Source organism: Trachemys scripta, chromosome 1 (assembly GCF_013100865.1).
Source record: "Trachemys scripta elegans isolate TJP31775 chromosome 1, CAS_Tse_1.0, whole genome shotgun sequence".
In the NCBI taxonomy this organism is placed as follows: domain Eukaryota; kingdom Metazoa; phylum Chordata; order Testudines; family Emydidae; genus Trachemys; species Trachemys scripta.
Window position 1 is genome coordinate 330,876,902 of NC_048298.1, and position 16,369 is coordinate 330,893,270.

The window sequence follows — 16,369 nt, forward strand, 5'->3', positions numbered from 1 at the left end:
TTTGAGAGATCTTGATGATCTTGCAGTACTGACTCCTCTCAGGAGGGGCTGCTGCAGGGCTGTAGATTTAACACCGCAAGAATTACTTGAGTGGAGAGATGGAAATTGAACACCTCATAGATCTCTCTTCATAGTATCTTATTTTATTCACTACATGCTCACTTTACTGTTGTCACACTGCTCCACTACCTTTTCCAAGCCTCAAGGGATGGCTCAGGCTGCTGCTTTTCCTATCCTTGGCTCTTAGACTGTTCCCAGATTTCTCTTTCCTCCCACTTCGACTGCCTGGTTGTGGGTATTGAATGAACACACAATTGATAAATGTTGTCAGACCCATGAATTCTGATATTTTTTGCATGCATTGCAGTCTTCTTAACATGGTAATCCAGCTGTACACAATAATAATACTTAGCTCTTACACAGAGTTTTTCATCATTAGATTGCAAATAATTCCTGATTTGAGCATTGTGGAGCACGTTTCCCTGGATCTGTCTCTCTGGCTGTTGGATGAATGCTCAATTTCTCATTGTATAAAACCATGTCTGCGCTAACCATGTTAACTGTAATGTGTCGGTCATCTTAAATGCTTACAACTAAGGGTATGTCTATACTTATCTCCGGGTTCAGCGGTAAGCAATCAATCTTCTGGGATCGATTTATCGCGTCTTGTCTAGACGCGATAAATCGATCCCAGAAGTGCTCGCTGTCGACACCGGTACTCCTGCTCCGCGAGAGGAGTACGCGCAGTCGACGGGGGAGCCTGCCTGCCGCGTGTGGCCCCGTAGTAAGTACCTTGTATTTCGAACTAAGATACTTCGACTTCAGCTACGTTATTCACGTAGCTGAAGTTGCGTATCTTAGTTGGAACTGGGGGGTTAGTGTGGACCAGCCCTAAGATGGGTCAATGCATCAGATTTGTTCCTGGCACAGCCATATGTCAGCTACATTAGCTTGTGCACACCTACCGTGCTGCACAGTTGTTCTTGTTCTAATGCATTTGGGCAGCTGTTCCATTACTGCTTCATCTGCTGCTGCCAGAGATTGAGGATTGGGTGTTTCTCCAATGTTGTAGTGATTTGGGGGATATTGCCCTAGGAGAGTAGGCCTACAACGCCCCAAAAGACTCTTATGACAGAGCCATAATCAAGTTTTGTGCTACTATAAAGCTGCATTGAATATCCATTGACCATTTCTTTTGTTTTCTTTAAACTTCAAGACCTTGGTTCCTCATTGTGATAAATTATCATTTCTTTACAGTGCCACAAGGTTGCAGTAGTGAGAGAGGATAAACTGGAAGGTAGGTGATTTGGGGAATTATGCTTTTGTAACTTTTTTTTTTTCTCTGAAGGAACAATGTCAACAAAGCTTAAAAACTTGCCATCTATACACACTGTCTTCAGGTATTTTAATCAAATTATTGGATTCAGGTGTATACTCTTTCATTAGCTTTTTCCTAGAACTTTTAGAATCCGAGCCCCCATCAGCATAACTGCTCAAACTTAGTAACTGATTTTTAGGTAGCACTTTTTTTGTGGAACAAGGGATCACTTCACCTGTCACTGAGGCAGCTACCTCTAGGCTGGAATGCAGCGGTACTGGAACAGTGCACAGCAACACCTCACAACATTTTAGGGTGGGAAGAGAAGAATTCTGAATCTGACTGTGATACTACAAGGGAAGCTTAGGCGAAATCAGAACAATGGGGCCAACAGTCCTACTTTCTGGGAAGTGCAGTGGAGATCTGCATTAGCCATGAGTGTCTTAATGTCTCATCTGACAGACATCTCTACAGCATAGTGTCCCATAACTCCGTACAGAGATGTTTGATTAAGTACTGAATGGGAAGTGCTACTTACTAAACTGCTCACATTGCTTTCTGAAGCAGCTGGGGTCATTCACTGTTGGTTTTTCATCTAACTGTCTGAGCCTAACCCTGCTTGTGAGATCTGATGAATCTCAGCCTAAACGCTTATGACTACAGGCCATTAATAATTTCCATCTAATGACTTTGGCATCAGATAATATACCAATATTTTTGTTGTTCGGTTGAGTCTACAAATCCTTCAGTACTAACATTCCAGCTTCACTGGTCAGGCTCTTGTCATTTCACTGTTGAAAACCAAAACTTAATAAAACTAACATGGGATTTTTCCATTCTTGTACTGTTCTCCTTACCATAGTATCTGAACACCTTCCAGTAGTACATTAGACAGTGACTAACATTGCCATGTGTTTTATTCTCTCATCCTCTCTCCAGGGAGAGAGTTGTGTGTATGGTGGAGCGTGTTGTTTCAATAGGATTTTTTCTGTAGTTGTTGTCTTTTATGTACATGTTGCTATGAGTTTATATTAGACTCATAGACTTCAAAGCCAGATGGGACCATCATGATCATGTAGTCTGACCTGCACATTGCAGGCTACAGAATCTCACACATTCGCTCCTATAATAGACCCATATTAGAGGAAAGCAGATCAAAAATATGCCTTGAATTGGAATGGAAGGTGTTGAGGTTTATGATGATCCACAATTCTTATGAGAATTCATTTCACAGCCCGGGACCGGCCTCCATGACAGCTCTGTCTCCCGCACGGATAAACTTTAGTCTTATGATAGAAAATTCAGTTGTGCAAGAGGAGAGTTGTCAACCACAGCCTTCAGCCCAGCGCTTTATGCAATCTCTTAGATATCCTGGATCCAGGCCACAGAGCAGCTGGAAGATTATGATTGAGACTTTGGAATTTACTGAGTATTCTGTGAGAAGCCACTGTAGAGTGGAGAACAGGTTTGATGTGCTTGCGGTAGCCTGAATTCTGAGTCAGTGGGTTGGTTAAAAACGGGTGGTACTAAGATCCAAGAATGCTTTCTCAAAGTTAGAACCCTGGTATCAAACAGACCGCTCTTCAGCTTTTCTGCCGTCTTCGATTGAGGCTGGCTGTGCTAATGAAGGGCTTTCCTGTTGATTTTCAGCAATGAAGTCTAAGCTAGCCACGATTGCCAGTGTGCATGTCTACAGCATTCAGAAAGCCATGCTGAAGGACAGCGGGCCCCTCTACAATACCGACTATGATATCGTCAAGACAAACCTGCAGAACTGCAGCAAGTGAGTTAAGCAGTGCTATCGTATGGACGTTCTTCTTGGACCCCCCTTTTCCTTTTAAAATTGTTTGAATGTGGGGCTGATGAGTTGCATTTATATAGCACCTTTCATGAGTAGAACTCAGGGTTTCACAAACACGAGTCTGTGTTGTTACTCTGTCAGACAGAAGGGCAAATTGAAACCGAAGTCCAGAAAAGTGCAGTGACGTGCTCAAAGTTGCCTAGTCAGTCAAAGGCAAAGTCACAGCTAGAACCCAGGTCTCTTGACGCCCACTCCTGTGCTCTGTCTGCTGGAGCGTGCTGCCTCCTCTAAAAGGTGCCCTGGAAAATGATGTCCTTTTGTACAGAACAGATAGTCTGGGCAGAGGCAGTGCAAGTCTTCCCCACACCTGACTGGGAAAGGGATCACCTCCGAATTGAGGGGAATTCTGTCTCCATGGCTGGTTAATTCTTTTTCCTTTCCAAGATTGATAGCAGGGGGCCAAGTAATGCCAGTGGTGGAGGTGATTTCTGTTGGGTCGGTATTTGTCCGCAAGGGACTGGATTGAGGCCACCAAAGTAACTTTAAATAGGCCTCCCAACAGCTATTCGATGATGACTCCACGTTTGAGCCTCTCGTGAAATTACGATCTCCATTGTATTTATGCACCTCTGTTTTACAAACACCTGTTGCGTACTTTTTTCTTTGTACACTTGGGCAAATTAGTGAATTTAGTTTCCATAGTGATAGCTGATAGCGCCATGAAATCCACGAGGGACTTTCCTATGGCCAGTCTATTTTATGTGGAAGGTACTCGGCTATCAAAGTTAGGGGCAGCAGTACAAATCCTAAAATAGATATGTGGCTGCCTCACAAACGCCTACAAGAGAACGTTTACTATCCCAGCCAATGTCCTGTAGCTCGGGGGGGGGGGGGAAGGAAGGCAGAGAGTTGTTTTTCCTGACTAGATGATAGCAAGCACCATAGTAAATGATAGAAAATTATGTTCCAATTAAAATGTACAAAGTCTGGCCATAGTTGCCATACTTCGATATTAATGTATCCTAGAGCACCCTCTGCAGTCAAATCTGTATCTTGGTGTAAATCCATGTTTCTGACTTAAAAATTGCTAAGGTTTAGGCCATACAGAACTTTAAAATAGCTCTCTCAAACTACCACAGTGAGAGGTGCATTAGAAATTCCAAAAATAAGATCATTCATGTTGTAGACTGTCAGATGAAATATATTTACAAAATATGATTACATTTCTATGGAAAGCTTTAGCAAGTGATTCACTGGTAATACAAATGTAACCAATTTAGGAATAAAATAGAGCTACTTTCCTCCCCTTTTCCCACTGTGTAATGACAAGTGTTTTTCCTCAATGAAATTTGATCAGCTTGTTTTGTATTTTAACGCTTCAACCCCTGCTGACATGTTCGAATGATCGCTTCAGAGTGACGTCTCTCCCATTCTAACTGTGTGCTAGCTTTTCTTTGTAGTCCGTGCCTGAATTAAATTGCTCCTTTTCCCCAAAACAGTATAATATAGAACCAGGAAAGTAAGACACTACTAGAGAGGAAGCTGAGGTGGAAAATAAGACGTTAAAGTGCTAATTAAATTTTTCACTCCATCACCCAGGTTTAGTGCCATTCAGTGTGCTGCTGCAGTCCCCAGGACGTCAGCTGAAGTTTCTCAAGTTCAGACGTCTGCACAGGCTGATTCTCAGACACCAAATGACACACATGCTGTCAATGTGCCTACAATCAATGGTCATGTCTCATCAACTGCTAAACAGCCCTCCCCTCAGCCCAAAGGCATCATGGGAATGTTTGCTACAAAATCAGCTTCCAAACCCCAAGACACAAATAAAGAAACTAAACCAGAGTCCAGAGAGACAACAATTGTAAGTTACCTCAACATCCTATGGCAATTTGTTTGGATAATAGCCTTACTAACTTCACTTTTACTCTTCAATCTAAATAAATTTTGTCAGTGGCAACTCCCCTCCCATTGCTTCGAATTCTAGCCTGATTGTCGCCCGAGAATACTTAAACCCTCTCCTCATTTAAAATATCTAATGATGTCGGCTCAGTCATTTTTTCTGTAGCTAGTTTGTTCCTCATTCACTTATCGTTTCCTCAGAAGTTCTGTTTTCCAAGCCTTTTGTGGTTTTTTTGCTCTCCTTCAGACTTTGGGACAGATCCTCAGCTGGTGTAAATCAGCGTAACTCTATTGCAGTCAGTGGAACTATGTCCATGTAATAACGATAATTCAAACCTTAGTTAGACAAGCTGCTTAACTGATCACCCATATCACCTTTCTTTTTAAGAGGCTTGCATACTTGATCTCATTTTATGTCCTTGTACACTTAGAACTCAAAAGGCAGTATGAAACTTAACTGTGGTAGACGTGTACACCATTTCACAATCTTAGTTAACAACTGTAACTTGTTTAGTTTCAAAGATACTTTACAACAAAGCTGATTGGAACCTATTACAAAACAAGGACACACACTGTAACTGTGACACTCTTTAAAGCTCATACCCAAGCATGAAAACTTCCTTACTAATTTGTACCTAATTTCAGTAATCAGTCAACTAAGAAAAACTCTGTATTACTTATCAGATTTTTCCTCAGCTGTCAGCTCTCAGCTCACTGTTCACTGTTGGCACTGCAAATGCAGGTGGAGGAAAGCACAGACAACTCTTCCCAGTGCTCTAGCAGGCAACCTGAATTGCTGTAAAATAGAAAATGACAGGGGAAGGTGCCTATCCAAGATAGTATTTGATGTCACCAGGAGGATGCCCAGGACCCGTCTTCTACCTTCCAGGTGTCTTTGACTTTCAGAAAGTGATGTGATGAAGGAGACAGGTCGTTTTATCTCATATCTGCTGGGTGGTCCCACTTGGCTCCTGTTTTGGAGGTGCTGATGTGGACCAATGATATGGTGACCATACTGCTGCTGAAGATTCAAAATGTCCAATCAAAAAAGAGAGTTGTTCTCTCTCACTATCCAATCAGAAAATGAGGCATCACCTTTGAGTTTTTGCAAGTAGGGCTAGAATTTTGCAGTCTTTTAGAACATAAGGATGGCCATATTGGGTCAGACCAAAGGTCCATCTAGCCTAATATCCTGTCTTCCCACAGTGCCCAATGCCAGATGCCCCAGTGGGAATGAACAGAATAGGTAATCCTCAAGTGATTCCCCCCCCCCCCCCCCGTCGCCTATTCCCAGCTTCTGGCAAACAGAGGCTAGGGACACCACCCCTGCCCCTCCTGGCTAATAGCCATTGATAGACCTATTCTCCATGAACTTATCTAGTTCTTTTTGAACCCTGTTATAGTCTTGGTCTTCACAACATCCTCTGGCAAAGAGTTCCACAGGTTGACTGTGCGTTGTGTGAAGAAATAATTTCTTTTGTTTATTTTAAACCTGCTGCCTATTAGTTTCATTTGGTGACCCCTAGTTCTCATGTGATGAGAAGAAGTAAATAATACTTTATTATTTACTTTCTCCACACCAGTCATGATTTTATAGACCTCTATCATATTTCCCCTTAATCGTCTCTTTTCCAAGCTGGAAAGTCCCAACTTTATTAATCCCTCCTCATACGGAAGCTGTTCCATTCCCCTGATCATTTTTGTTGCCCTTTTCTGAACCTTTTCCAATTCCAATATATCTTTTTTGAGATGCGGTGATCACATCTACATGCAGTATTCAAGATGTGGGCATACTATGGATTTATATAGAGGCAGTATATCTTCTGTCGTCTTATCTAGCCCTTTCTTAATGATTCCCAATATTCTGTTTGCTTTTTTAACTGCCGCTGCCAAAAATTGGATGTTTTCAGAGAACTATCCACAATGACTCCAAGATCTTTCTTGAGTGGTAGCAGTGAAATTTAGATCCCAGCATTTTATATGTATAGTTGGGATTATGTTTTCCAATGTGCATTACTTTGCATTTATCAACATTGAATTTCATCTGCCATTTTGTTGCCCAGTCACCCAGTTTTGTGAGATCCTTTTGTAGCTATTCGCAGTCTGCTTGGGACTTAGCTATCTTGAGTAGTTTTGTATCATCTGCAAATTTTGCCACCTCACTGTTTACCCCTTTTTCCAGATCATTTATGAATATTTTGAATTGGACTGGTCCCAGTACAGACCCCTGGGGGACACCACTATTTACTTCTCTTCATTCTGAAAACTGAACATTTATTCCTTCCCTTTGTTTCCTATCTTTTAACCAGTTACCAATCCATGAGAGCACCTTCCCCCTTATCCCGTAACTACTTACTTTGCATAAGAGCTTTTGGGGAGGGACCTAGTCAAAGGCTTTCTGAAAATCTAAATACACTATATCCTCTGGATCCCCCTTGTCCACATGCTTGTTGACCCCCTCGAAGAATTCTAGTGGATTGGTGAGGCATGGTTTCTCTTTACAAAAACCACGTTGACTCTTCCCCAACATTATGTTCATCTATGTGTCCGACAATTTTGTTCTTTACTATAGTTTCAACCAATTTGCGTGGTACTGAAGTCAGGCTTATTGGTCTGTAATTGCTGGGATCACCCTTGGAGCCCTTTTAAAAAAAAATTGGTGTCACATTAGCTATCATCCAGTCATTTGGTACAGAATGACTCTTTGTGCAAAACATCTTGTCATAGGAGCCTGCGTAAGACAAGTTGATCATAGCTGTTGGTACAACCACCTTGGGACATACATTACACACCGGGTGGTTTGTTCTGGTCAGCAACCTACCTCCATAACTTACCTCACTTTCCATGGGCCCCTATGTGGGACCTCCCTTGGCCAGCTTTGCTGTTATGCTTGCTCAGGTTGCAGTGCCTCCATCAACACTCTGCTAGCTGCTGAAATGTCCAGTTTTAAGTTTATATTGCTAATACAAAGTCCCTCGGCATTCTTTAAACTTGTTTTAAAAGTCCATTATACAATTCAAAGTCACTTAAAGAACAGTTGCTCCCCAGTAGGCTGGTATAGCTGTATAAATCTTCCACTTCTTATTTTAACAGTGTTGGGACCTTTGTAAATATGGTGCAGTTGGGTCTGTGCTTTATTGATCAGTACAGTTCTGATTATTCTACTTTGCGATCAAATGTCTTCATAACATACTACTTCAATCTTTTTTTATTTACTGACTCAGCACAGATGTATTTCTCTAACTTGATACCATAAGCATATTTGATCACAAATATTACTTTATCACTAAACTACAAGAAATCAGTATGAATTCAACCCCTTTTCCTGAACAGATTTGCCCCTGAAGTAAACCCTGTCATTAAAGTTTACAACATTTTGTCTAAAGTTGTATCACTTACAGTTGACTTCCCTTTTACATATATAACTTCATTTAATCACAACTGTTGATGCAGGCTGATTCTCTATTTTTCCTACTACTTCTATCTGACAACACAATATATAGTATCTTAATATTTGATATCCATTTTTAGTTCGTTCATTCACAGACAAGGAAAAGGGGGAAGTCTCTTTGGCTGCACCAACAGTACACTCTAGTGAAAGGCTGCAGAAACTCAGTCTATTTGGAAAGTCTGACGAAACCTTGCTGTTAGACTTTGAGTTCTTTTATTCTCTCAGCCCTCTGTCCTGTCTTTTCTGAAAAGTCTTGATGTCAGGGCCATTCTTAAATAGTGATAACTTATAATTTGGTGGCCTTAGTCATTATGTCCAGTAGAACTATGCCAATTTATGCCAGCTGAAGTTCCTGCCCTCTGTAGTGCTCAAAAGTGAACTGTTCCTAGCAGTTACTGGAATGTGAACTTAGAGTATCTATGACATCTCCCTAGATGATAACTTATGTTAGGGTCATTAAAGTTTGGACTCTGAGAGAGGCATTTGCAGCTTGATTTTCATGTGCTCAAAATACTAAACTCTTATCCCCTGTTTCTTCTGAGAAAGGTAGGATACTCATAGTATTCAGACTTTTTTTTTTTTTAAGAGAGGAATGGCAGGAAGATTAGACCTTAATTTAGAGTAGTGCCGATAGGTTTTTAAAACACTATGACAGATAAATGGATATTTTTAAAAAATGGTTAGGTAGCTTCACAATGTCAGTTTTCATAATTGAACATACATTGGTTCAAAGTGAATTTAGGGATGGTGAGCTATGCTAGCTTGATGGTCTTGGAGTCTAAAGGAGTTGGGCAGTAAACTCCCATTGCAAGTCAATGAGACTCGGGCATCTAATGCCCGTTAGCACTTTTGAAACTCTTACCCTGCAGATTGGGTATGTTTATAGAACAGGCATAGCACACGTAGTGGAAGTGCAAGCTCCTTTGCACTGTTCTACTAGTGTGTCATTGTAATAGGGTAGCTAAATCTCCATGGCCCGTTCAGTCTTTGGGTGGTCTTTTGTCAATCAATGCAAATTGGAGTAGTGGCGTTTTCCGATACGAACGTTGGTTCACTGGGAATCGGTCTGAACCCCAGCAGCTTATTTAGTAAATGATGCTGAACTGCCATCAGATGGGAATGACTTTGCGATCTGGGTTGTCCTTGAACTGGTGACCTAGGAGTGAAAAGTTCCATGTTCCTTTAACAATTCCCTGAAAGATGAAGTCTCTGCAATGGAGAAATTCAGTCTTTGTTTTCCCATAAACATGCTGTTGACAAGAAGAAAATCAGTATGTTGTATTAGTGAGTTTTATGTATCTAGAGACTGCAGTATTATGTATTTTGAAGGCTGCATGTGCCAGGTTTGGTGGAGGCCTTGTGTTAATTCTTGTTTTTACTAGAATTTTGGTTGTGTATGAAAAACCGTCTTACAGTTTCTCTTATCTTTACTTCCAGGCAACTACAGTAAGCAGCAAAGTTCCACCCAAAGGGAATGCAATGAGCAACTTTTTTGGAAAAGCGGCCATGAGTAAGCATGATATAATATGCATCTGTCTCCTGAAATCATTGTGGTAATGGGTGGGCTAATTGTAGGAAGGGCCTACTTTGGAACATTAGGAAATCATTGTTTTAGTAAAGTATTGAAGCAGTGAAAATATGGATGATAGCAAGTGTGTATTCTTTGCTATATAGGAGAGTTGTAAGTGGAATATTTCATACTAGAAACGTATTAGGTGGAGATCAATTGGGCTGACACTTATACAGATTTTTAACCCAGGAAGAATTTTTATTGCATAAAATTTTGGATTTAAAATGAGCATTTTGGGGCAGGAGAACTGACTACTTGAAAATAGTTCCTGAAAACTGCTGTGCATGGAGTGTGTTAATGGTAGTGATTTGAGAAAGAAAGCAGAGGAGGAGGAGGTACCCGGTCTTGGAATTTAGATCATTTGTGGGCTAATAAAGAGCGGACAATTGGAATGGATGAATGAGGGAGATTTTTCTAAGTGAAGTCATGTGAAGATTCTGAAAGGAAAGGGTTTGGGGAGCGAATGTGTAAGACTTCCTTCAAATGTGCACCGGTAGCAAGAAAAGGAGGAGGAGCCAATGAGGTGTTTCCGGAACAAAGTTGGGGGTGGTATGGGTAGTGTTGCTCTGAAAGAAATCTGCTGGATTTTGCACAGTGCAGGATCTAGCATTGAACATTTAATAAATGATATTAGAGTAGTGTCTGATCATAGTGATAGAGATCCGCTTAGGTTTCCATTGTAAGTCCTTGTTTTGTTAAGGTATGACAGTGTGAGGTGAGGAGATTGTCATCATAAACTTTAAAATTATATGAGCAGTTATTACCATTAATCCAATTAAATACTTAATATCTACAAAGAGCCCAAGATCAAAAGAACGTGTTCTAAAAACTGGAGAAGCTGACATACAAAGGAAAGGTAACTAATTTGGAATAAATGACTTTCTTCCTCTACTCTGTTGCTGTGTGTGGTGTACTGTGTACTACTCTGGTACTGAGCTCCTGTGAATACACCCCTTCAATGACCTTTGTCTGGTGACTGAAAGGATGGAGCAGCATTGCCAGGAACAAGGGGGCCGAGAGAGACTTGGCTCTTGGGAACTAATATGTGTCTTCCCTAGCCTCAGAAACTTTCTCTCAAGACTCTGGCAATAACAAACAATGATTGGGTCCTCTGACTTTTAATGCTCAACATGCGGATGGTCATTTTGTGTCATAGGTGAGATACGTTACCTAGTTAGGATCACTGAAACTTTGCTAGATGAAGCAGCTGACCTGTTTTTGATGGACCTGCGTCCAACTGACGGCTTGATTTAGCATGAGCCAAAGGATGGGTGCCAGAAAGATGCTGATGGCAATTTTATTAGAGCTGTCCGCAGCCTCTGATCCCATTGATCGTGAGGTTTTGTTGACTCAGTTGTTGAATACTTACTCTTGCTCCTTGAAGTATCTAAGATGTGGGTTTTAGCTTGTCGCCTCTCCTGTTCAGGGTACATGTAAGGCTGCGGAGTGAAATCAAGGCATTGTGGTTAGGCTGCTGGTGTATAAGACCACTGCCTATCATTCTGACCAATATTGTCTCACTGGTTCTTTGTACTCCCCTGTCTGTCTGTGTCCATCTGTTGTCTCTTGTCTTGTACTTAGATTGTAATCTCTTTGGGGCAGGGAGCATCTCTTTAGTCTGTGATTGTACAGTGCCTGGCACAGCTGGGTCCTAGGTTATAACTGTGGCTCCTCGGTGCTGCAGTAATACAAATAATAATCGTGGGCTACTGTGTCACATCCTAGAAGCTAAACACAGCTCCATCTGCACTTCATCAGTCCTGGATTTTGCTGTTTCTCTGCTTCTCGTACCTGACTAGTATTTGAACTTGGATAGGAATGAAGTGGCTGAGCTGAACCCAGAAGATGGAAATGATGTTGCGTTGAGGGATTCATCTAGAGCAGTAGAGGGGATCATGCCTGCCCCTTCATATGGAAGTGTGGTGGTGCCCTTTTTCTGGTATGGCTTGCAACTGCAACTTGTAAGGTCATATAGGATCCCATGATGCTTCTGGATGTGGTCTGTAGTGACGTCTTCCATCTCTAGTTGACTGAGTGCAGACACTGTTCATTAATTCCTTTGTCATTTCCAGTCCATGTTGAATAACCAGTGTGCGCTCTTATTTTGTTTGTATTATTCACAGATAAGCTTAAAGTCAGCTCTGAGTGTGAACAGCCAAAGGAAGAAAAAACAGTAGCCAAGCCCTTAGTTTCGGTAATGGAACCAAAATCACCCCCCAGTGCAGCAGTGGAGAAACCTGGGAAGAAAATGGAGCCTGTGAAAATTCAGCAAAAGGACAAAAGAAGGTAGAGCTGTGGTTTTCAGACTCTGATCCATAGGACTGCTTGCTGATGGTATGCAGAGAGCTGCCTGGGCACGTGGTGCTGGCTTAAATCCTTGTTTCCAGCAACATAAATTGCATTAAAGACAGCTAAAAATATATTAAAATTCTTTCCTAGTATTTCTTTTCCATGTAAGCAATAGCTGTAGCTACAGTAGGGACATTATGCAATTGCAAATGGTAGGGCGGTAGTCCAGGTAATCACCAGTGGGCGGGGAGGTGTTCTACGAGACAATCTCTTTGAGTTGTGGCCCACACTGAACAAACTTGGTAACCCCTGAGAGCAATCTGGGGAGCTGGCAAGAGCACCTGTATTGCAGGGTGGATTTATATTCCCAAACGTATGTGTACAGACAGCTTTCAACATGTGCAGTGCTGCTTGATGGTTGGAGTAACTGATGTACTGCTGCTTTTTAAGACACTGAATTACGTTGGGTGATGTTCCAAGTAAAATTAAGCGCAGTCCTGTGTTTGTAATCCAACCCAAGCTGACAGACCAAAAATCATTACAGCCCCATGGCTGTTTGGTGGCCTGGGTATAATTAATTGGTGGTCTCATTCCATTTCCTGCTGCATAGGTATACACATCACCCAGCTCACTGTCACAGCTGCTGCTAATTGGCCTCCTTGTAGATCATCTCATTTGAGAAGCCAAGGGCCTGGAAACTGCACTTTGGCAGTGTAGGGAAGACTACTTGGGCTTACCTGTTCTGTGAATATGCAGAGGCCTTCAGCCTCCAGGGCTTTTAGTCTGGCATGTCGCGCCAGCTCTAAAAGAAGAAAGAAGCTGTTTTACTTTTCCAGTAGCAAAATGCGATTACATTAAAAAAGTCTTTAAAAAATGGCTCCAGAAATCTGAGACACTACCTCATAGTCAGTGGCAAGGAGTCTATCAAAATAACTTCTGAGTGGCTCTGTTAGGACACTAGTTCTTAGAAGGCTGAGCTGTGGTGACGAGGTCGGTAATGCACTCCTGCCAGGCTACCTTGGTCAAGTGAGATGAGGTTCTAGACAAACCCCTCTGCACGTTGCACTGGAGGGGTGCTCGAGAAATGTTCACCATATGAAGAGCTGGGAATTGGTGAGAAGGATAATCTTAAAAATACATAAATAAAGTCCGTACATGTACGCGCGTGTGTGTATCCACTTACATACTTAGTTGTGCATTTTGGAGATGTCTGTGAGGTACTTGTTTTCCTTGTAATCTGAAAATTGTAGTTGCCTAAATCTGTGTGACATTTTTTATAAGCACACTTAGAGGTGTGAAGCATGTTCAATTTGTTCCTTTATGCCAGTAGAGCGAAGAGGATGGATATGTCCGATAACGAGGAGAAAGATGGTGAAAATCTGAAGAAAAAGAGGAGGCGAATCAAACGACCTCAGTCTGACAGCAGTGAAGATGAAGGTAAGAAGATGTGATTACAAGAAACTAACCAAGGAAACCTGGAACAGGTGTTCTTGTTTTGACCATATTACTGAGGCTACGTCCTCACTATGGGGGCGGGGGGGGAGAGGAGGAGTCGATTTAAGATACGCAAATTCAGCTACGCGAATAGTATCTGAGCCGACTTACCCCACTGTGAGGACGGCGGCAAATCAACCTCTGCGGCTCCCCTGTCAACGGTGCTTACTCCTACCTGTGCTGGTGGAGTACAAGCGTCGATTCGGGGATCGATTGTCACGTCCCGATGAGACGCGATAATTCGATCCCCGAGAGATCGATTTCTACCTGCCGATTCAGGCGGGTAGTGAAGACGTAGCCTGAGTGATGACTTTAACAGCTTTGGGTGGTGGTAACAGTTGAGGGAATAATTTGGAAGACCCGAGAAGTATTTGTGGGCCCAGTATCCATGCAAGTGGCTGCAGTCTGAGTTTCCCTCAATATTTTTGCCACAAGCCACCTCAGTGTGCATTCTGGAGGCCCCAAGTAATTTGGTCTTATTGTAGCTTAGCTCAGACCTGGCTCTGTGCCAGTTGCACTAACTTGTGCAAAGTGGTTTCTTCGATATCCTGTGAAAGGTATAGCGCCCTCCTCAGTGTCATAACCAGTTCATTTAGTAAATTGTAAGTAGGGTGCCCCAGGAGTTAGTTTTTAGGATCCTGAGTATTCATAATGTTTATAGAAATGGTTTGGATGACAATACTGAAAGTATCAGAGGAGTAGCCGTGTTAGTCTGGATCTGTAAAAAGCGACAAAGAGTCCTGTGGCACCTTATAGACTAACAGAAGTATTGGAGCATAAGCTTTCGTGGGTGAATACCCACTTCATCAGACGCAATACTAAAAGTGAGACTTTCAAGAATACAAATAATAGAGAAATGGGAGGCAAAACAATACAGCCTGACCCAGCAACATGCTGAGTGGTTTTGGCTCTCATTGACTTTGATAGAAGCTGAATGCACAGAACTTTGGGGCCTGTAACGAGGAACAGCACAGCCAGATTCCAAAGGATTTGGGTATTTGAGGTGACAGATGCTGTTCAATGTAGATAATTGGGAACCAAACTGGGGAATGTGTGTTAAATGAAACGGTCGTTCATTGAGCTAATCAGGAATAGAATTTGGAGGTTGTTGAAAAATGAATGAAGTCATCATTCAGTGCACAACAACAAGAAAAGGTACAACATATACTAGGTTGTATTGGAAAAGGGTTGAAATACAGAATGAGAATTGATACTCTTGCTTTATGAGAAATACTGTGCAGTATTCGAGAATGAATAGAGGTGGTCATAAAAGTTAGAGGTGGGAAAGACCTCTTAGATTATCTTGTCAATCTTCCTGCTAATTCAGAATTGCTTTCTTTGTTCACGTTTTGTCCAATCTAGTTTTAGATGTCCCACATGATTTGACTTCTACCACTTCCCTTGTGAAACTGTTCCTCAGGCTGATTAAATCTCTCGGGGACTTTTTCCTGATGTTCCATCATAATTTTTCCTTTCTTAATTTAGTCACATTATTCCTAAGTACAACTCCTTGTACCACTGTTTTAAAAAACAAAACAAAACCCTGCTCACCCTCCTTGGTATTTACATCTTCATATTATCTGGCCTTTCCCTTTAGTTCCCAAGCTGCTTTACATAGCTCTTATGAGGGAAGATTAAAATCAGCCTGTCTAGCCACCTGATCATTTTTGTTGCTCTTCTATGATTTTCTTCCAATTTGTCAATATCATTGTGGTAAGAAAGTGACCAGAACCGAATGCATTATTTCAAGGTTCTTTCCAGTAGAGCCAAAGAAAGAGACTATTCCATTGCTGTACAGATGTAACCCAAAGTTCCGTTGGCCTCTTTTTTGTTGCTATATTGCATTGTAAGTGCATCATATTTGCTGTACACCAACACTTCTGTGTCTCTTCTGCATTAGAGTTCTTCTGGTCTCTCTCATTCAATATCTGCTCTTGATTATTATACGTTGGGTAGTTAGGTCTTCTGGGTACACTATCCTGTCACTTCCCTCAAAATTCGATCCAGGGATATGTGTCTTCTCTTCTTCCTGTCTTGGTATCTCTAAAAAATGCCCTCAGCTGTTCTTCTTGTTTTCAGTTTTCTGTTCATTGTCTCTTTACTCTAAGAATGTCATCACCAGACTCTTAATTAAATTAGAAATATAGGAACTGCCACACAGGATCAGACCAGTGGTTCTTCTGGCCTGGTATCCTGTCTCTGAATATGTAATTCATAGGTGTTGTAAATAGTCTTGGCATAGTGCTACTCCTCTTCCCCTTTTGCCCAAGTTCACTTAAATTGTTTGTAGCCAACCCCAGTCAGTTTTGAATCCAGAAGACTGGTGCCTTTATTGCTTAGGCAAAGACCTTCTCAATCAAATCTGATTTAAAAACAAGGAGGGGTTGGAATTCATTGGAATACTCAGACAAGAGCAGTGTGTCATCAGCAGTAATGCATAACATTCAGTGTGTGTATAAGAACAAGAATATAATTGATTCCAGTGTTTCGTGAATCCAAGCTCCCTCCTTGTTCGAATCCTGTTTGGTTTAGAAGATTTTCACT

General features: G+C 41.7%; 1 protein-coding gene across 2 annotated transcripts in view; it reads left to right on the forward strand.

The window, feature by feature from the left end:
• The first annotated feature begins 1,225 nt into the window (after positions 1–1,225).
• The window catches only part of POLD3 (DNA polymerase delta 3, accessory subunit), a 32,093-nt gene continuing 16,949 nt past the window's right edge, over positions 1,226–16,369 (forward strand). Inside the window, exons 1-6 of one of the 2 annotated variants that reach the window (XM_034759113.1) lie at positions 1,226–1,297; positions 2,969–3,101; positions 4,719–4,983; positions 9,910–9,982; positions 12,166–12,328; positions 13,659–13,768. In XM_034759113.1, the coding sequence (XP_034615004.1) occupies positions 2,971–3,101; positions 4,719–4,983; positions 9,910–9,982; positions 12,166–12,328; positions 13,659–13,768 (742 nt within the window). In that variant the 5' untranslated portion in view covers positions 1,226–1,297; positions 2,969–2,970. The remainder of the gene's footprint in view (positions 1,298–2,968; positions 3,102–4,718; positions 4,984–9,909; positions 9,983–12,165; positions 12,329–13,658; positions 13,769–16,369) is intronic. The other variant, XM_034759115.1, reaches the window with a different exon arrangement.